The sequence below is a fragment of the Aplysia californica genome, unplaced genomic scaffold (genome assembly GCF_000002075.1).
Source record: "Aplysia californica isolate F4 #8 unplaced genomic scaffold, AplCal3.0 scaffold00011, whole genome shotgun sequence".
In the NCBI taxonomy this organism is placed as follows: Eukaryota; Metazoa; Mollusca; class Gastropoda; order Aplysiida; family Aplysiidae; genus Aplysia; species Aplysia californica.
This window is the reverse complement of record NW_004797281.1, coordinates 1969402-1991457: the sequence shown is the minus strand read 5'-3', so window position 1 is coordinate 1991457 and position 22056 is coordinate 1969402. Positions and strand designations below refer to the sequence as shown.

Sequence of the window (22056 nt, the reverse complement as noted above, 5' to 3'; positions counted from 1 at the left end):
TCATCTGTCTGTCTGTTTGTCTGTCTGTCTGTCTGTCTGTCTGTCTGTCTGTCTGTCTGTCTGTCTGTCTGTCTGTCTGTCTGTCTGTCTGTGCATGCGGCAAAATCAGTAATTTTCCGAATAAGTCGAAATGTCTTTTTTCTTCTTATTGTTTCTTTACAAATAAAAAAAATCAACAACACACGATCACAATATGAAAATTCATGTTTCTGATTAATTGTGTGTGTAGGTTCACAACGTGCCACTACGTTGCGTTTGGTCTGCCTACTGGTGGAACATACAATGTTATGTGACCGCTATATCCTAAAATAGTTCATATGACAATGTGTCCGCTATGTCCTCAAATAGTCAATAATTGAAATGTTTTATTTCGGCATCTTCCCAGACCCTCTCCTTCTTTCACAGCACAGGGCGCCACGGAAGTTGGAGTTGTAGTTATAATAAACGAAGAAGTTGGCCGCGCTGTTCAGACAACCGAACAACAATCGAAGGCTGACGAGGGCGGCGTAGAGGTAATTGAGCTCCCCTCCCAGGTGGAACCCCGGAATGAAGAACCTGGACACCGCTACACCGATGTTTGGAACATTGCAGAAGATGTAGATAGCAGAGAGAAGCGCCACCTGCTTCACAACTTGCAGTTCTTTCCCACTCAGGGAGACGGCCGCAGTCGTAATAGAATCTATGGCGGATGTGACGTAGTCACTAGAATTAGGAGAAGTTGGCGCTGTCATTTCCCATCGCTTTTTTGATGATTTTTGAAGACACCTGACTAACACAGCAAAGCACACAACCCCGATGACTTCAGTAGCCAGTGATAAAAACCCATCGCTAATCAAAAGCTCAATATCTGTTGCCATATTATAGGTTTTGCTAAACCGGACTCCTGTCCTCGTAAAGTTTTGCCCTTTGGTCCCCACTTCAATGGTCACTACAGTAGGGAAGTGGTTCAGCAAGGCGAATGTTGTGAAACCTGACAGCGTGGCCACCGTGCGTCTTCTTGTAAACACACCTCTAAATTTCAGCGGCATGTAAACGCACATACATCTGGCCACGACTATGAATGTCGTAGTTAGAATGACAATACTGTGAAACATCTGTCGTATGTTAGCAAAATATGCCAGTATCACGAACGGGTTGAAGGATAGAATTGTCGTGTCTCTTACATCGATAGTTCTGACCACATAACATAAAGCTTGAATGAAGGCTGTTAAAACAAAACCGAAGGCCGCGATTGACTGATAGAACATGGACGTGGATACCGAGTCCTTCAGACCCATAGAGAAGAATACGTGGACGCTTATGCCGTTGAGAACGATACCGGTACCTGTGACAAGAAGCCAGACAATAGTGAAAGGCTGACAAAAGTATGTATTGTAATCTTGCGCTGTCAGTATATCATTGTAGCGCTTACCTTTTACCAAAAAGAAAACAGTTGTGTTTTCTTCTTTCAAGACCGACATAGTTTTTCGTAAAGCAGTCTCGCAAAAATGATCTATCTGCGACATCCAACGCTTTAAATTAAAGAGGATTCAATTGTCAATGCTCAATAATTACTATATTAACAATAGTTTTCAAATCTACATACGTAGATTTCTTTTTAACGTCGTATCTAAGACAAAACTATTACAACACAAATGCAGATGACTCTAGAAGGATTCAAATAGAATAAGATGTCTACGCCAGTCGATCTTTATAGGGATACTATACTCCACAACAATAACGTGAGATTATAATTCTCATTGACAAAGTTTTCTTATTTGTTTTTGTCTAGAACTTTCGACCTGGGAATAATGTGCTCTAGGTAGATTAGTGACGTATGATTGCTTTAATAAAATTTTCAACGCCTTCAAATCGTCGACATTGCCTTGCACTGAATTACTTTGTTAACAAAACTAACGCACGAGAATGAGCGCTAATGTTTGTTTGCTGGAAAATTATACATGTAGTAAGAGGAACATTATCAAAAGCTAGGTTTGAGAATTCATCTAATTAGGGAAAAACAATGTTTATGTTAGCATATAATATTTTCGTACCGTACAAGGTTTAAAAAAATAGTCTCGGTTTAGTGAAGACATAGCTTCGCACGTCTTGTTAGCATACTACTGTGCAAATGCCAAGCTACTCACGTATGAACCTTTCTTGTGAAGGCACACAGTCTCAAACTTGTTGGCTTTACTGTTTGCTTCGACGTATCTTAAATTAAAGGAACACGTTTGAATAAGATACCCGTTCTGATGTTTCAGCAATTACTGTCGAAATGATTAAGGGTTGTTGTTTGTGAGACTTGTTTGAAGAAAATGAGAAAGGGACGGTCATGTTTTCGTATCATTTTTCTTTCTCTGGTTCGGATAGTGAACTGGCTGGTCCTGATAACTAAGTACATGCATAGAAGGATCAGTCAGTCGGCCAGTCAGTCAGTTGGTCAGTCACTCAGTCAGCAGCCAGTCAGTCAGTCAGTCAGTTAGTCTATCTGCCAGTCCATCGAAGCCAGCCAGTCAGTCAGTCAGTCAGTTTGTCAGTCAGCCAGTCTGTCTGTCGGACAGTCAGTCAGTTGGCCAGTCAGTCAGTTCGTCAACCAGTTTGTAAGTCCATCGCAGTAGATTAATCAGTCAGTCAGTCAGTCAGTCAGTCAGGCAGTCAGTCAGTCAGTCTGTCGGTCAGTCACAGTTTAATTCGTCAACCAGTCAGTCAGTCCGTCAGTAAATTAATCAGTCAGTCAGTCAGTCAGTCAGTCATTCAGTCAGTCATTCAGTCAGTCTATCAGTTTATCAACCAGTCAGTCAGTCCGTCAGTAGATTAATCAGTCAGACCTAAGTCAGTCAGTCAGTCAGTCAGTCGGTCAGTCAATCAGTCAGTCAGTCCGTCTGTAGATTAATCAGTCAGACCTAAGTTAGTCAATCAGTCAGCTAGTCAGTCAGTCTGTGAGTCAGTTAATCGTCAGCCAGTCAGTCAGTTCGTCAACCAATTTGTAAGTCCATCAGTAGATTAATCAGTCCGTCAGTCAGTCAACCAGTCAGTCAGTCAGTCTGTCGGTCAGTTACAGTTTAATTCGTCAACCAGTCAGTCAGTAGGTCAGTAAATTAATCAGTCAGTCAGTCAGTCATCCAGTCACTCATTCAGTCAGTCTATCAGATTGTCTACCAGTCAATCAGTCCTTCATGGGTCAGTAAGTTGATCAAGCAGATCTCATTCAGTCACTGCCGCGGAATGTTTTGCTAATCATTTCGTTGGATAATTTTGTCTCAGGCTGAATCGACAGTTGAGTAACTGCATGGAGTGATAGAACTGATCCGTCACGGGTGAGTTAATAATCTACCAAACAGAGATCTAATTTTGTTTTGTTGTGTGTGTGTGTGTGTGTGTGTGTGTGTGTGTGTGTGTGTGTGTGTGTGTGTGTGTGTGTGTGTGCGCGCGCGCGCGTGTGCGTGTGTACAAGTCGAGTATGCATATATTTTTATTAGGCATGTATATGTAGGCCTATGCATGCAAGGCTCTGTCTGTCTGTCTGGTTTGTCTGTCTGTTAGTTTATCTGTCTGTCTGTCTGTCTCTATATATAATTGTTCGCCGGTCTCTCTATTTCTGTTTTTAAAAAAGGAGAGAGAGAGAGAGAGAGAGAGAGAGAGAGAGAGAGAGAGAGAGAGAGAGAGAGAGAGAGAGAGAGAGAGAGAGAGAGAGAGAGACAGACAGACAGACAGACATACAGACAGACAGACAGACAGACTTAGAGACAGACAGAGAGAGAGAGAGAGAGAGAGAGAGAGAGAGAGAGAGAGAGAGAGAGGGGGGGGGGAGCTTGTGTAACGATTAGACCATAAGATCAGTAAACTATTTGAAAGATAACGAAGTAAAATACGAATTCCTCGATGTGGTAATTGTAAAAAGAGAGAATGGCACACTGGAGTGTAAGGTATAGTATCTTTTAATACCATTTTATTTTGCTTACTGGAGACGTTAATTTGGGAAAGGTAAGTCTGTTCTGTAAATAAGACAAAAAGAGAGAAAAAAAAGGAAAAAAAAGAAAAAAGGAAAGAAAATAGGATTATAATGAGCAATTCACACGATCGCCTAACAGAGAAACATGCAATATTTCCTAACAGCATTAAATCTAGATATTAGAGATTCCAAATGACTATTTACTTCACAAAATTAATTACGATTAATTATCGTCGATACCTATGTTATTATTATTATATTATAATAGATCTACGTGTATTATTATACAATTATACTTCCGATTGTAAATATACCAAACCAGAATTGGACTGCGGTAAATAAAAAACAACCAAAAAAACAAAAACAAAACAAAAACCCTACCAAGCCAAAATAGTTTCGCATTTTACAGTGACCAAAACAAATATTCGATATTTCCTGACCAAGTTGTGCTGTTCAACAATGTTTATGTATAAATGTTTTAAAGATTATGAAAAATAATAGTTCAAATGTTTGTGTATCTTAAATTCTAAAAACGCTAAACTCATAGCTCTGTATGCCGTTGCCGACAGAAACAAATATGGCAGCCTAAGTGTAGTTTTCTGTGGTGAACGATAGCTTGGAAGCCCCGACAATTCAAACATCAGCAGGTATACCTACATTTACATGTTTAATTATTGATTGATAGTGACATCGGTATTCTTATGCTTGAGATGGATAGGTGTGAAGTATTTTTTAACAAAGATAATGTTTGAATGAAAAGAATCGTGAATGAAGAGTATTAAGTCGAGGTTTTTGTTTTGTGTTGAATTGATTGAGTTTGAGTCGCAAATCAAGTCGATTCACCTTTTGTCTCTGCCTATTTGATAATGGATATTTTAGGGATTTATGGAAGCACATCACACTTAAGGCTATCTTAAGTTTGCGAAGGTATTATGTCCTGACTTTAAGTCTAGTCTCAGAGCAGAAACGGATTAAAAAAAGAAGTAATTTGGTTTGTTATTGTTTCCTACACTCACGATGATCTTCACTAAAATTCCTGTCTAATGAAGATAGGCCTAATGCTCAGACGGAACAATTTAGTTTTTGGGGTGGAACTTAAGTATTGGGTTAGGCTTTAGGAGCAAGATAGGGCATATGTTAGAGTTAGAGATGTGGTTTAACTCATTCGCTACGCCGAGCCGTGGGGGGCGGCGCGGCTAATAAAGTGCCGTCAGTACGCTAAACCGCCCCCGGCAGCTCGAGAACCGATCTTCAATTTTAGCTTAGATTCTATTCCAATCCACATAGCCATGTTAAAATAAAGGTCATAATATAATGTTGACTTCCGGGTCAAGCATTTCCATGAAAATCGGAAATTTAGATTCAGTTTTGAAACGCGATTTCGTAGTTTATTCGACTTTGTTTTATCGTGATGCCAAAATTATAGCCCGGACACCAGTTTTTGTAATTTTACACAACAAAATCTTTCCTTATTTTGCCCACTAAAGAAGTGTAGGACTCTTTTTTATAATATTGATACGATTGGACTCATATTGCCAATGACTGTTATTGAGAAATCAATATTTTTGAGTGCAAGATATAATCTAGGTCTAGATCTAGATCTAAATAGTCAAAATATTTTGTTCTCCCCAAAATCACTACTTTTTGATGTAAACACAAAAAGTGCCACTCAAGACATGTATAAGGTTTATTCCAAATGCAATGCTGAATAATTCCATATAAGATACGAGAGGGTTTTTTTTTCTGTTTGTGATCGTTTTTCAAGATTATAATTTTTTTTTTTTTTTTCAATATCGGATGTGATGTTCAAAATGTACAAATATTATGGAATGTAGGTAAATAACTGCAAACTTTTCAATATTTTCCAGTTCTATATTCATTTATGGTTATTTTGATGAATCATTTGACCAGGTGCAAACTTTTTTTAAAATTTCCACCAAAGATTATAAATTTTTTTTTTTCAAATTTTATCCGCATCCAATCAAAACTGTGTTGCATAATCGTCTCTTACAGGAACCAAAGTTGAAAAATACATAAATAAACATTACAGATGTATTCTACAAACCATACTGAAAATATCGATATATAATACGTTGATATTTATTTGAATTTGTGGCCCCAAAGACCTTTTAACTGCCCACTAGTCATAATCTCTTTCGCTCTCCCGAAAAAGAATTCGTTCACAAGCCGAAAATAATACGGAGCGAATGAGTTAATGGTAAGTCGTTTAAGATCATGCCACAATTTAATAATATAGAGATCTAGACCCAATTAATTTTAATAGATATGTCATGATGCGGTGGAATCAGGCGCTTGTCAATTTTGAGGCATATGGAGTTCTTGGTATAATACATCATCTTAAAGCCTGTCCATTTGCCTTGCTTTTGATGATCTTGGATACAAGTCTAGATATTTGCGATTGGAGGAGGTGGGGTCTTCTGGTTTCAGAGGTAAAATTAGCGAAAAAATGGCGGCCAAAGTTAGTTATTTCCTTAGCTTGAGAGCCCGTGTAAACTGAAAATTTACATCTCTTATGCATTTAATCAATGTTTCTCAGTAAAATCCACACTGAAATGTGTTTTTAATGGGCATAATTAAAAATAAGGTGTTGACTTGAGCTGAAGAACAAAAATTCTATAAAAGTTAAAAAACATGCGGAAAAATGCTAGTTTCTTCTCTTTTATTATTTTGACGTGTGCCTGATTTCACCACGATGCCTCACATACTGGGAACAGTAATTTTAATTATAACCCTCGTCCTGCCGGGGCTGGGTTTATGTCGCCCGATTAGCCTATTTCGGCACCTCGCCTGCGTTCTGGTCCCATGTCAGTCTAGCCCTTGGCTCAGTGCACGTATGTGCCGAGCACCATCTTCCCATGAATTCAGGTCCTGAGTCGGGTCCGCATTCGCAAGTGTGTGCGCGTCAGTCTGCTTGAGTTTCTGTACGTTTGTGGCCTTCTTCTTGAACCGCCTGCGTTGGTTCGTAACTGAGGCATACGTCTCATTCAAAACACGCCCAATTGGTAGCTCTAGATGTTCATCCAATGAAATTATAGAAGAAATTGACCCACTTAGACATGAGGAGATTGGAAGGATAGTCAGGAAACAAGACTTCAACTTTTCTGTACAAAATCTTTCAAATGAGCTGGATTTTGTATGAAATGATACTACCTGATAAAAAATAAGCTTGTTTGATAGTTTTGAATACCATTGTGCAGGTACGAAGAATAATTTGAGTGCAAAACATTCGGAAATTGACCTATATTATCCCCTTTCGAACCTCAGGTCATTCATAACAACAAGAGCGTCTAGAAAGGTTATTCGAATGGGTGTAACTACTCGTAATGTCTTATCAGTTTGTGAGAGGGGGTATTCATGTGTTTGTATCACTTTATAATAGAAAGCTATGAAAGATAGAGCATTATTTTCATCATCGATTAACCCACTCCCGCGGTATTCATGGCGAAAACACACGTTTCCTGGCGCGCACGCTATACATCAACAGTACACACTGAGTGACCCCGGCGGTCTGCCCGGAACGTCCGACATAATCGGTTGCTGATAAGATTCGCCTCTCAGCACAGACGCAGGATAAGAGTTAAGTTGTCCAGTTTGTGCGTGACTTCAGGCTGATCATCGTGGAAATAGTTATTTATTAAACAGTAAACAATACAGTCCATTATATTTGAGACCCCGTTTGAATGTTTCCACAAGATCTGAAAAGTTCCTGATTTTTTTATGCAGCCAGTCGGCACCTATGTTTATAATTAGCACTTTTTTATTCCGGATCCTGCCCCCCTCCTTCGGGAACTCTCCCCTCCCTTATCTGAAGTTTAGATTCCACTGATCCTGCAGGATGGGCGTTACTAATTTTCTTCACTGTCAATGTAGTTCATTGTGCTACCTCTCTTCGCTGTTTGTTTCGGCAATTTTGGTTTTTCAGTTTTTAAATTGTTATAAGCGCAGGAGCCCCACACCAGTCTAAGATGATTATGAGTGAAGCGTTGAAGTACTGAACCTGATTTTGCTGATCAGAAAGGCACAAATATTTATAATAACTATTGTGTTTTTGCAGCCAACATACTCGAGAGTAGACTCTAGGGGCTGCACAATTTGTTATTCCTCAACAGCCCCTCAATATTCTTATACATTAAAAAATTTTTCTGCTAGTCTTTATAGTTATAGAAACTGCTCATAATTTGCATCTGTTACACATTCACTATTAACTATCGCAAATAAGATAAGATAGGAAGAAACAACTACTACTTTTTGTACGCATCGACTTATACCGAGCAATCACTCAGTTTCTTCTTGAGAAAATATCTTTTATAAGATGCAGGAGGTCCTTGTAATGTAAAACTTACCTTCTTGTCGTTTGTTTTCTCTAGCAGGTGTTGACGGCACCTTGAAGGGACATTCTTTGCAATGGCTGGCAAGAAAAAGAAAGGAAAGGGAAAGGGGAAGGGGAAGAAAGGCAAGAAGGGAGGGAAGTCAAAGGAGCCTCAGATGACTGCTCAAGAAGCCATTCTTGCTTATCAGTAAGTTGATCTGTCTTTATTTAGACTATAGGTATGAATGAACCGATTCAGCACTATGAAATATTTGTGAATACTAATCTTGCATCTCGGTACAGAGAGTTTTTTTCAGAAGACCGACGCTGTCAAGTGATATTTAATTAGCTCCAGCATTAGTTGTTTGTTTTTACACTTACGTGCTCACCTGAATATTCTTACGTTGATGTTTTTTAATGTACTGGGAATCATTTTAACTGCTAGCCTACATTTTGGCGATTTATAAAGTAGAAATAAATATACTATTAGGCCTACTATTGCTACAACTACTACTACTACTGCTACAAATACTGCTAGAAATAATAATATAGTAATAGTATTATGATGATAATAATGATAATATAATAATAATAAAAATATTGATAATAATGATGATAGTAGTAGGTTGCATTTATACAGTTGATTTTCTGGCCAAAAATAGGCTTTTGCAGTCTTTTATTTCCAAAACACACCACAATTATAATATAAAAGATATTCTCCATTTCCTGGAAAGCATGCAGAGTGCAAGCTGCCATTCTACAGACATTAAAATAGTAGTGTACTGACATGACATGACCTTTCATTGTCTTAGCTGGGAGCCTACTAGTACTACCATATGGGTGATGTGAGGAAACTTTGTACAAAGTCTTGTTTAAAACATGAAAAATAGAAATGGCTGCAAGTCTGACAACCTAACTGCGAGACTACCAACATCATGTAAAGTTCATATTATGCACTTTTTTCCAGGATGTTTATCTTGCTATCAATGTGTTCGTAAAGTGATTGAAGTAATATTTTTCTCTAATTCAAGTATTTTAAAGAGTTTCTCTGTTTGGTGTGGTTTTAAAAATGATGCATTTTGAAAAGTCTGTCAGTTTGTTTGTCTGATATAGAAATATCTTCCAGTACTGTAGAATGGTCCTTGTCATTCTTTTCAGAATCAATGTTGTGGAAAAGAAGTTAGAGGATGTGTCCTATGAAATCAGAGGATGGGAGGAGAAGAACAGAAGAAATGTGGACAGGGTAAATTATGATGTTTTGTCAGTCAGATGTAACATTGTATGTATAAAGTATGATGTTGAAGAGTTTGGTGGTGTGAAGAGTACCTGAACTTAACGATTTGTCATTATAATGTTCATAATATAGTAAAAACCCTTGCCATCAAAGGCAAAGGCATTTTGGGGGAAATCCAAAGAAACTGGGTCGTAAACATTGCTGATCGGCAAGATGTGACGGCAAAGTGTTAATCTAAGACTGTATGTCAAAAGTTGATACATTTATTTATATGAGACACTCAGAAATTTCATAACAAATGCAGGTGTTAAAATCTATCGTGACGCATTTTTGTACAGTTTTTTTGAGTATCTATTCTTTTACTTAAATAACTATCTCATTTAATCATTGCTACTTTGGGTTTTGGTAACTTTGCTCTTTAATCAGTAGTTGGATGAGGATAGTTTGATGTAACCCGCTTTTGTTTTTTCTTTTTTATCACAGCAGTTTAATTTTTATAGTACTCTTTTATTTTGTATCAGCACAGATTAATCTCAAATTGCAATTTTATGTGTAGATTTAAAATTGAAGTATGTAATATGTTTTTGCTTTTGACTTTTCACAGAATGAGAAACTGCAAGTAGAACAGTATAATTTTTATAGTAGGGGCCTACTGTTTTGATTTGGGTTATCGTAGATTAATATAAAACTGCAATTTCACCTGTAAATTCACAATTGATGTATGTATTGATACTTTTTTACTTTTGTCTTGTCGCAGAATGAGAAGCTGCTGGAAGAACAAGAACTGTTGCTGACACATCTGTTGAAAACGAGCAGAGAGGTAGCCAAAGTCCTGGAGTCAGAGGAGGTCAAGACGAGAGATGACGTGACAGATGTCATGAAAGACAAATGGAAAAGACAGAGAGAAAGAGAAAAAGAGCTGGAAGGTACCTAAAGTACTAGTAGGGAAGATGCCTTGGTTACAGTATTTTTTTCATTTTGCTCTCTTCGAGATACCACTTGATTTCAGGTTTCTGTTTCGGTTTTAAATCGTATTGAGGTTCAGCTTGACCAGTTGATCATTTCAGGGCTCAAACTTTGCTTGTGCAAAACTCCTGAAAAATATTAAGTGAATCCAGTAAGGGAGGGGGGGGGGGGGGGTTAACTCTTTATCTCTGGCAAGCTACTCCCAGTAGTTCGCTGTTGGAACTGCTGTGCCGGTGAGCCACTGGCAACGGATTGGGCACATTCCTTTAGGACGACTTCTACGTCAAATTTTTTTTCGGCAATAAATAAGTCTCCTATGTCGGGATTTCTTTCATTAGATAAAGACCCATCAAAATAGTTTCACATGTTTTGATTTAACACTTTGCTGTCACATCTTGCCAATTGGCGATGTTTACCACCCAGTTTTTTTTTATTTTCCCCAAAATGCCTTTGCCTTGTTAAGGCAAAGTGTTAATGGCCAAGTTAGTGACGTTTTCGTCAATTTTAGATTTAGTACACAAAAAAAATAGTGGATTTGCCCCCGGCCTCGTAAGTGAAAAGCTAATATGTGTTATTTCGGGAAAACAAGATCATTTTACCACCATAGCTACCTTTCAAGAATGTAGTTGTAAAGTGAAGAGCCATAAAAAAATACAAATATGAGATATCTTTTCAAAACTTGTGACGAAAATTCAAAATAAATTTCATTTTCTCCAAATTCCTGAGAAAAAAAATGCAAATATAATACATTTTTTCAGAGCTAAAGAAAAACCCCCATCAAAGTACAGTCAAAATTTCCCCAGACGACTACCACTCTTTGGCGAGGAGAAAAGTGATCATCTTAGATAGGTGATCCTTTTTGACAGTGCCTTTGTAACATTTTTTAAAAAGCAGGTGGTAATTTGTACAGGTAATTGTCTTGAACAGGTGGTTTCTAGAGCTTTCAGGTTGGACTGCTGTTGTTTTTCTTTTTAACATTAAAAATAAAAAAAATATGTGTGTTTTTCTTTTTTCAGAAGTGAAGAGTCGGATTGCGATTAAGTGTGTTTTCCTTTTTTTTTTTACAGAACTGAAGAGTCGGATTGCGATGAAGGAAGTAGAGATAGAGAAGGTGACAAAGGACGTGTCATGGTGGAAATCGTTCAGGGACTCGGGCCAGCACAAGCAACAGATGCAAATCAAGCTGCTGGAGCAGGAGATCAGAGACATGGAGAGCAGTTTTGTGGACATGGCAGGTGGGTGGGGCGGGGGGTTGGGGAGTGGGGGTGGGGGAAAGAGTTGTAGTTAATTTAGTAATGATAATAAAAATAGTATTGATTTGGGGGGGGGGGGGGGGATGTGGTTAATAATGATAAAATTAATAATACCATCAATAACAATGATAGTAATAATACTGATGATAATGATAGTAACAATAGTTATGATAATAATGATAAAATAATGATGATAATGGTGATAATAATAATAATGATTGTAATAATAATAGTTATAATAATAGTAATGATAATAGTAAAAATGATTAATGATAACATAATTTCGAGGATCAATGTCTGACGCCACCCAATTTATCCGCAGCATAGAATATTGCTATAATAGAAATAAGGATTAAGATGATTTGTGACTTTTGCTACTGTTAATGAGACCAAACCTGGCATTATTGCATTATTGTTGATTAGAGTTGTAGTTATCAGCCATTTAACTCAGCTACAGCACTACTGAAATCTCGATTCTAGTGGTGGTGGTCGTGTGTACCTATATATATGTGTGTGGGATTTGATCTTTGGATTTTTATTTGTGGACGGGGGGGGGGGGGGGGGGGGGGGGTCTCTTAAGTGAAGACAATTCTAACATCTTTTTGACGTGGTATGGAGTGTTTGTTTCAGTGTCATGTGTTTTTTTTTGTTCTACCTTTCCTTACAGCTCATTTGACAAGGGACAAAGATCAAGCTATCGGAGAGATCGAAAGGTACACAGAGGATACGTTATCCCAGCAGAAGGACAAGGCCTCAGAGGTAAGTCGGATGTTTGTTTTTTTTCAAATTAAGCTTGCGTGAGTGTGAAGCTGTAGCTTGCTGCTGCAACTTTTGGTTAACAAGTAATGATAATGTCAATCATTTTTATATTTTATTGTCTTCCAGGGCAAGATGTTATTATTGCATTTTTATTGATGTGGTGTTAGGGTGGAACTGACAACTTAAAATAGAAATGAACTTTTGTTTGCAATAATTTTAGACATTTTTGCATGAAAGCTAGGGTTACGGAATAGCAAATGACTTCAGTGCTATAGTCTTTTAAGTTAAGGTTTAATTGTGTCATTTTTTGTACAAATTGAATTCTTTTTTCGTGACAGGTCACTCTGTTAATTTGCAATCATTTTTTTTATCAGCTCTACTGACAGTTAAACATTAACATCATTGCCCTCGACAGAAAGTAACAGCTGTTGCATGCTGGAGACCCGAGTTCAATTCCTGAGTGGGGAGAATTTATATAGAGTGTCTCTCTTTCACTGCTTGGATGTTATATCCCTCTCAGCCTGAGTTGGCACTGACAGGCAGAATTGAAGCCTGCCTCCTAAATGATCTAAATTGTGTGGATGGGGACTTAAAAGTATATATATTTAAAGATTTTTATTTTTATCTCAACAGAAAGCTATGGCCCAGTTGGACAAGAAAGACAGGCAGGAGGTGCTTGACAATGATTGGTTGAAACGAGAGGTGAGAAGCTTGCAGAGGCTGGAGGATGCTGTTTGTTTTCTGTGTTTATTTGATGAAATGAAAAAAAGGTTTGAAATTTCCACTTTTAAAAAAGTCGTAAGGTTGCAGGTTTTTAAAATTTTTACCTGTGTGCAAGTTAAAAAATAGCTGAAAATGGACAAGTGATATTGTCTTTTCTTTTCAGTTTTCTTGGTTTTCCACTTTCGATAAAGCACTAAATTTGGTCCTGTTAGTTTCACGACCTACATATCCTCAACATTACGGAAGTCCAACAATATAAAATAACATTTCATTGATCTCCACAAATAAGAATTTGCCAAAGCACTCACTCTCTCACACACACACACACACACACACACACACACACACACACACACACACACACATACACACACTCACACACACAAATATCACACTCGTACACTTGCTCGTACACTCACTCGCTCACACGCACAAAAGCATACAATGACTGATTAATAGCTTTCGTATATTATTATACTATTTATTGTGCAGGTTGCAATCCATCGCGTTGAGACTGACAAATGCAGGGGATTTGTGGAGGAGTTGGAAAAGGAAAATTTGGAACTGATGAGCGAGCTGTTTGAATGCTCTGTGGAGGACCTCAAGATCTCCAGGTTTGTAAATTTTGGTATGGGCCTAAAGTCATACATCTCTGCTTTATTCACACTCCACTCTTGTGCTTCTTTTGTTTTCTCCTTAGTATTTGTAGTCAACATATTGTCTGAAGTACCAATGTCTGTAGTGTAGTGATTAGGTGCTTTTCTGGTGCACATGGAAGAGCTGAGTTCAATTCTTATCTGGGGATATGTTTTTTATGGAGTATCTTTAGTCCTTCTGCTGAGATGTTGTGTCCCTCTCCGCCCAGATAGGTCCTGACAGGCAGGGTCGATGACTGCCTCCTAAATTATGTAAACCGGGGGCGTAAAAACTCAACATTTTTATCATCTATAGTAAAATGGTCAGGCTCTGTGCCATTGCACTTAGAAGTTGTGAACTGAATTATTTAGCGGGGGAAGTCTATTTTGTTTGAGTTGTCCATATTTCCGCAGGGGTACCGTATTCATCTTTGCCCAAGCTGGCACTGGTGCCATGGTTGAGGTAGTTTGTCTCCTAAATGTTCTTACCTATGTCAATGGGAACGTAACATATTTTCAATGATCAGGCTACCATCTGTTATGATACATGGAGCATATTTTACACCTCACAATGAAAAAGAGCAAAAGTGCAAAAAAGTGAAATTACAAGTTTTATTTATCATGTGTTGAAGAAATATATGGAATTACATTCTGAAATGAAAGAGCATAGTGGATTGTTAAATTTAAGTTATTGTTATTCTACGTTATTGCTACTGTTATTAAGAATGTGAAATCAAAGTAGTGCACCCACTGGCTTATGTAAGAAATCTATCACGGCCATAGGCTGTCCACAGCTTGCAAACCACCTTTAGCTGACCAAGTCCCCCTTTATCAACTTCTTATGCTGATTTTATGTAAATTTACATCTTTACACTGAGATAAACAGAATCTGTTGTAAAGGTTTCTCAAGGAGAATGTAAAGTAAAATATTCCTGAAAGAAAACTGCTTGGATGAATGAAAGAGGGGAAGAGTGAATGAATGAATAAATGAATGAATGAATAAACTTTATTATCTCTAATTAAAAAGTTTACATCTTCATGTAAGCTTTCTGACCATACATCACTAGTAAAGGTTCATTCAATTTTATTGTCTACATCTCAGAATGCTTTTAACCTGCTTGAATTTCCATTTACTCGTCTGTCTGCAGAAAGTTCTACCTGACTCAGTTTGATGACTCGGAGAACCTGGACAGAACTGGTATCCTAGAGATGGACCTGTCCAAAATCAATGTGCCGTCAGAAGAAACATTGGCAAATAAGACTGCCAGGACAGATTCAGGTAAATTCAGTCAAACCAGTGGCGTTGGTAGCCTAGTGGTTAGCCTGCCGGACTTACAATCTAGAGATTGGGGGTTTGGGGGTTCGAGCCTCAGCTTGGTCCAACGTTGTATCCTTGGGAAAGACACTTTACATGATTTTCCCACTTGGCTCGGTCCTTTCGGAGATGGACGTTAGACTCGGAGGTCCTGCCTCTTAAATAACCTAATAGTGTTGATAGGGGTGTTAAACCTATACCATTTTACCATCAAACCTGTTCTAACGGCCACCTGTCCAATCACTTGTACAAACAACCACTTCCCCTTCCCCACCTTGCTTTTTCACTGTCTTTATTGACACTGTCCAAGATGTCTACCTGTCTAAGACAACCACTTTTATCCTTGAGAATGGGTGGCTGTCTCAGACAATTTCAACTGTTGTCAGATCTGACTTGCACTTTACAACATTTCTGTCCGTATTTGTATTTCTTTGTTATGTCCCCTTGGGTGAAGCAGAAGTTTTTGTTTCCTTCATCTGGCTTCTATTGCCTAGAAAACTGATGCAAGGGAAAGAACTTTCAAATGTAGCTGTTCTCAACAACACACTGGAAATGAAACTTTAGAACCGAATGAAAGTTGGATTGATTGCATAATTATGCTCCATGTAAACGTACACATTGATGGATTAACTTGTTATTATCATTGCTCACATCAGTATTATGATACAGTTCTATTCTTGTTGGTGTTGTAGTTGTTGTTGTTGTTGGTGTTTACTATAAGTGAGAATCACAGGGTTCCCATTTGTCTAGGAACAAGTACAGGGGTAATTTTGAAAAGAAAAACAGAGCGTAAACCACACTTGGACGTTGACTATCAGTGAAGAGATACCATCCAAACTCTCATATCTGATTAAGTTCTAGCTTCTAGCTAAAGCATGTCTCTTGAACTTAAAAATCTCATTGCAAATTTCTGAAATTTGGCTTTTCACTTACTTTTTAGAATTCTTTTTAAAGATAAATTCTTCAGCGACTCCTGTTTGATATTTGTTTCACTTATGGCAGATTTTATTGATGCAATAGTGAACATTTGATTTAGTAACTGTATTTTGATTTAGACATAGGTGACTGAGGCATAAACGCTGACCGCTTTTATTTTGTCTTTTCCTCCCTTTTCAGTGCGCCCCAAGAGTGCAACACAGCAAGCGGTAGAAGACAAGGTGTTCTCCCTGATGTCGTACAGGACATCTCTGGATGACACACAAGAGGAATCAGAAGGAGGTACCTCTTGATTTTCTTCCCACATGTACTCAGCTGTGTGTAGTTTTGTATCCAAATACTGATGAACCTGTTCAAACCGCCACCTTTCTAAGACAGTCACTTATACAAGTGACCACTGCGTACTTCCCCTTTGTGTTTTTTTCCTGTTTTTTATTTGTATTACTTGTCACTTGAATAAAAGCATGATCTAAAACTAACACTGTAAGGCTTACCAGTATTTTTAAAATTTGGATCGGAAATTGAAGTAAATATTTTATATATGTGAGGCAGCGTGGTGGAATCAGGCTCTCGTCAATTTTTGGGCATGTAGAGTTATTGGTATCATCTTAAAGCTTGTTCACTTGTTTTTATTTGGATTAAAAAAATATCCGTTTATCTTAAATACAAGTCGAGATATTTGAGAATGAAGGAGGTGGGGATCACCTGTTTTCAGAGGTAAAATTAGTGAGAAAATGGCCGCCAAAAATTACTTATTTCCTTAGCTTAAGAATCCGTAGTAAATGAAAGTTTTCATCATTTGTGCCTTTAATCACCGTTTTTCAGAAAAACCCTCACAGAAATGAGTTCTTTAATGGGCATGAAAGGTGTTGAGCCCAAAAACTAAAATTTGATAAAAATTCACAAACCTGCGGAAAAATGCAAGTGTCTTCACTTTGATTTTTTTTGACGAGAGCCTGATTCCACCATGCTGCCTCACATATAGGCTTATCTTAATTCCCCCTCTAATTGAATGGGCACACTGAAATATTTGTGCAGTTGTATTTTTGTATAACTTGACGGTTTCCTAGTGATTTTGAAAAATACATATAATGATTGAAGCTTCTCTGTAAAAGTAGTTTACTTTTAAGTCTCCATGCCATATTGCTTTATCTTCAGTTCTCACTCTTACCTTATGACCATTGTTTCTTTTTTTGTCTCCAGAGGAATCTGTCCATGATTCTCAAAGTGATTACTACGAGAATTACTTTTTTGAGGAGGAAGACTTTGATGTAAGTAAACATTGCCAGATATAGTTGGCTCTCCAGGAAAGAAAGTCTTTGCCTTAGTCAGCCATGTTTCAGAATATTTGCTTACTTTTCGCCCTTTGTAAATTATGAAGGTTTTCAGATGGGGGTTTGATCGTGACTGTCGTTTGGTTTTGTTCGTAATTTGAAAGCAAAATTTGACACTTAACTGTTAGACGAAACCAATTTGCAGCTATTTTACATGCCTCTTGGGGTTTGGGTGTTTTAAAGACAGAAGGAAGTAGCGGAAGATAGATAAACATTTTTCTTCCCATCTTGATGAGCCTTTTGTCACAAAGTGTGATAAAGTAAATTGCAATTGCACAAGAAAGGATGAAAAAGCTGGTGCTGATATTGGGTTATATCTGAAACAAGTAATTTTTTTCAAGAAAGTTAAAGAATGAAATTTTTTAATTTAATGAATGAAACAGAATTTTCAGATCATAAATTCATTGTGGTTCAGCATCTTTATTGAATGTTTAAGGTTTTTATTTCGCACTACATATATCTAAATGTAATAACACTTTATACATCTTATCATGTATATTAGATCTCTTTTGATGCAGACCAAAAATCCTTGATCAGCCCAAACAGATTGTAAATCCCTCACTGAGTTTTTTAAATTATCTTATATAGACCTTCCTTGATTTGTTCAAACGACAAATTTGATATTTTTAAAAACTCCCTTAGCCTCCTACATTTTGAGAATAAATCCTCTCAAGTATTTTGTATTTTTCTGAACTTCCTTTTTGCCTTGTGCGTTTTCTACACCATTGTATCTCTTTTTTATTTTCCTGTCTAAAGGATTATTTGAAACTTGGTCCCTTGGAGCTGAAGCTGCTGAATGTGACGGGGAGCCAGGTACCGATCCACGAGGCCCCTATGCCTTCCCAGGAGGAGATCGAGGCGAAGAAGTGGAACCCGGAGGAGTGGCCAGTCACATCCGACATGCTCAAAGGCTGTCTGTCCAACAGATGAAATACACAACCTGAGAGTGTTTGACTGAGCAGTGCAATGAAAAAGGACAAACATTGAGATATTAGATGTAAGACTATGCAATATGAAATATTAGCGCTGGAATTGTAAGAAGAACGAAGATTTTAGTTGTGGCTAAAAGCGAGTCAAAGCAATGAAGGACATAGTTTTCCATTCACAGATAAGAGTAATTGTTGGGAAGATGAAAAATAAGAGTGCCAGACAGCAGAAGGTCACCAATCAACCACCTGCATGAGAGTAACACTGTCAGCTGTGTGTGAAAACATAGATGAGATTGTAAAATTAAATGATCTCACCCTGACAGGAGTTGGATATCAAAATGATTGTTGTCATGACTATTTGCACTTTAATTGTTGACTGTAGCTTTGCTCATTTGTTTACATGCATGGTTCAGAGTCATGACTTATTTTATTTGAAAAAGAGATTAAAATGCAAAACTATGAAGTCTGGGAAATATTTTTGACATATTCCTCTGAAACTGTTTTTGCTATGATTTTTTTTCCTCTGACCAGGGTGAGGGTAGAGAATGGGGCCGTGGAGTTTGTGTTGTATGAGAGAAGCATAGAGTGGAGAAGTGCTTACCAACCTGGGCAATATCGCGCACAAGTTTGCATTTGGTAATTTTGATGGGTGGTGGCGATTACCCTGGTAGTGACAGGTGTTAGTTAGAAATACATGTTCGTGGGCGATACCAAAAATTGTAACCTTTTAAAGGTGGCAAAAGTAGGCACTGGCTATAAAAAATTTGACGTGCACAGGAGTAGAGGGATCGTAGCATAGGCAAACCGGACTGCTAATGTTCTCTATAATTACTCTCTGTTTTTTGTTTATAAGAAAGATTTCCTCTCAGGGCAGCTCACCTTGTACAGTTTTCCTGCTCTATTTCTGTCATGTAAAGTTGGTTTATTTTGAATTTAGAAATTTCAGCAGCTTGGCTTTTGAAATTTTTAGGTGATTTTTTTTAGCCTGGTCTTGCTGAATTTCTTTTTTGTCCTCACTTTTTAAAATGGGATACAACATGTAGTGTTTATAAACCACCATCTGTTTTGTGCCTGCTTGAAGTCTTTTGATTTAATATACCTCAATAGGGAAATGTGTGTGGCTGCAATGGTTTTATTGCATTCACCACACTTTGGGAATAGGATTTGATCCAACTTAACTGATTGTAACAGTCATTTAAAACTAGTTTTTAATGCAGGATGTTTCAAAAGTCACTGGTCTGTTTTCGTATGTGTTTGTTTACAAAAGAAAACTGGCTACATTGTTCTCAAAACATCACATCGGAGTTGTTGTAAACACTTCCTCGTTTTCATTTCATCTCTTTCACTGTGAGGGTTGATGTGTGTTACTACGAAACTAATATAGAACAATGCAGTGTGGTGACTTTTGAGACACTTTTGTGGTGAGCGCTCGCATTCCTCTTGACTATCGCGAGTTTAAGGACATTTTTCTCTTCTGGGACATTTGACTAGTTGGGCATGGTGAAAAGAATCTGGTGAAGTCCTGATTAGAGAGTGGGTTTATAACTGTACAGTTACAACTGTGACCCACCACACTGAAGTACGAGTGTGTGTTCTGTGCTTAAGGGGAACTGATTTGTGAAGAGTAATTAAAAAACATAACTGCTGTAGTTGCTTTCTTGTCTTATCTGCACACACCTTGTATGTCCATGGCCTCACAAATGAAAATAGCTCACTCTTGGCGGCTGATGACAACTCTAACCTATGTTGCCCCCTCTGCTAACCTATGTAACTCCCTGGTCTGCTCAGAACTGTGAATATAATCTGTGATAATTATTTCCATGCCAAAACAATATCCTGAGCCAAACATTATTCATGATGTCAAGAGGCAAAAACATATGTACATTAGGCTTAAAGGCTTCACCTTTTTTTATTTGTTTACTTTAAGAGACGTATTGAAGGAAGTTTTTTCAAAAATTCATTTGACAGAGGAAGCTGGGGTAAGATATTGAGGAACTTACTGTGGCATATCTCATCTAAACTTTTTGCTGATACTTTAGAAGAAAGTGTTTTGGGGAATAATTGTAGTCGATGTTGATTTGTTTATACTGAACACATATTTTGAAGAGGGGAGGGGGAGGGGGGGTGTTAGATATATTGGTGGTATGATACCATCTATAAAAAAAAGGACACAGTATTAAAGAAAAGAACCAGTTTAGATTGAGAGTTGTACTGGTGTGAAGCTTGATGAATGAGGGAGGGGGGTATCTGTGATGTACATGTAAATGTATTGTTGTGATATTTGTTTTTTTGTGAGATTTGTTGTAAATAAAATTCAATACCAAGTGAACTTTGTGTTGTGCTTTGGATTTTATTAGCTTATAGCCAAATGATAGACTTTAGGATTAAGGTAGGAACCCAAATGAGAAGTGCTTTACGTATAGATACACGGATAGAGGTATCTCATTTTAAATTCTTTATTCAAGTTCATACGGAACAATTAATAATTAGAGGATGAGAAAAACCATGATCTATCAGGTTTGAGCTTTGGTCATTCCTTCTTTTTTTACTAGTAGTGTCAGTGGTCAAGCAGGTAGGCTCTTGGACTCTAAACTGTAAGATTGGGGGTTTGAATCCTGTCAGGGGCCAAACGTTATGTCCTTGGGAAAATCACTGTGCACTAATTTTCCTCACTTCACTCAGGTGGAAATGGGAATCCAGACAGCGAGTAAAAGTGAAAGATTCTGTCAGTTTGTTAATGTTTGAGCCCTTAATCAAAGTTAATCAGCTGCTTGCACTGTCTGCTTCCCAGGAAGCCGTTTCTGGGTGTTCTTGGGTCTGCTGGGGGTAAAAGTAGTTGTACAGCACATACAGCACTCTGTAGAAAGCGGATAATATGCGGTATATACATACAATGATTACTATATTCAAGGCAGCAGCAAACTACAAAGAAAGTGGGCTCATTGCAACATTCCAGTTGCTGTGGTTGCTTCTAGTTTAATTTATTGCTCTTTGAAACACGATCTAGATTATTTTAAATGCAGACCACTTGGTCCACCATTGGGAGACTGGGCTTATGGGGAGTAATCTAAGAAGGGCGGATTTGAACCTTGACCTTTCTCTCCCAACGAGTATTGCTCAAGTTGGGACGAACTCAAACTGATGAAACGAGTCTGGTGGGGTTGAGGTTATGTCAAAATTAAGACCCTTGATTTTGCCGATTTTGGGTCAGGCTCGAGGAGCTTAGAACTTACTGTAAACTCCTTGGTCAAGCTATGCACATTGAGATGTTGGCTGATTTTTGAAGATCAACCAGTTCTTTGTCTAAAAATAGCATGGAGACAATTGAGAAAGTCTATATTCTCCTCGTAAATTGCCTTTGAAAATATGAGGGTAGGTTAATTTAGTGAATTTTCACAATAATTGTCGTTTTTCGCTAAATGTCATTTTTTTCAGTTTTTTCCTTACTCATCCTTTGGACAGGAAACTTTCAGGAAACATAGATCTAGATGGTAAAGCAGTCATCAATGTAAGATAGAGATATTTGTGAAAAAAATAAAACTTTTTCCATTGGCAAGCGATTACACCTAAACGCAACCTAAATTTAGAAAAGCTTTTTTATACTTTGGGAAAATTCTCATATTTTTTTTTCTTTTGCACTTATTGAAAAAAACTCACTGTACTGCTGATAGGGTCTGGTTCAGGTATACTCTCTCCATAATTGGTCAC

The 22056-nt window shown here is 37.7% G+C and overlaps 1 protein-coding gene across 2 annotated transcripts; it reads left to right on the top strand.

The window, feature by feature from the left end:
- The first annotated feature begins 4496 nt into the window (after positions 1–4496).
- LOC101850296 (coiled-coil domain-containing protein 83) lies at positions 4497–20677 on the top strand. Of its 2 annotated transcripts, none has more exons than XM_005089982.3 (12): positions 4497–4581; positions 8326–8472; positions 9423–9507; positions 10256–10424; positions 11532–11699; positions 12385–12476; positions 13110–13178; positions 13692–13813; positions 14983–15113; positions 16266–16367; positions 17289–17356; positions 18176–20677. In XM_005089982.3, exons 2-12 carry the CDS (start codon positions 8360–8362, stop codon positions 18347–18349), a joined length of 1293 nt encoding a protein of 430 aa, XP_005090039.1. In that variant the 5' UTR covers positions 4497–4581; positions 8326–8359; the 3' UTR covers positions 18350–20677. The 2 variants fall into 2 exon arrangements, with proteins under 2 accessions (XP_005090039.1, XP_005090038.1); XM_005089981.3 differs by having other exon boundaries at positions 8323–8472.
- Positions 20678–22056: the final 1379 nt, after the last annotated feature.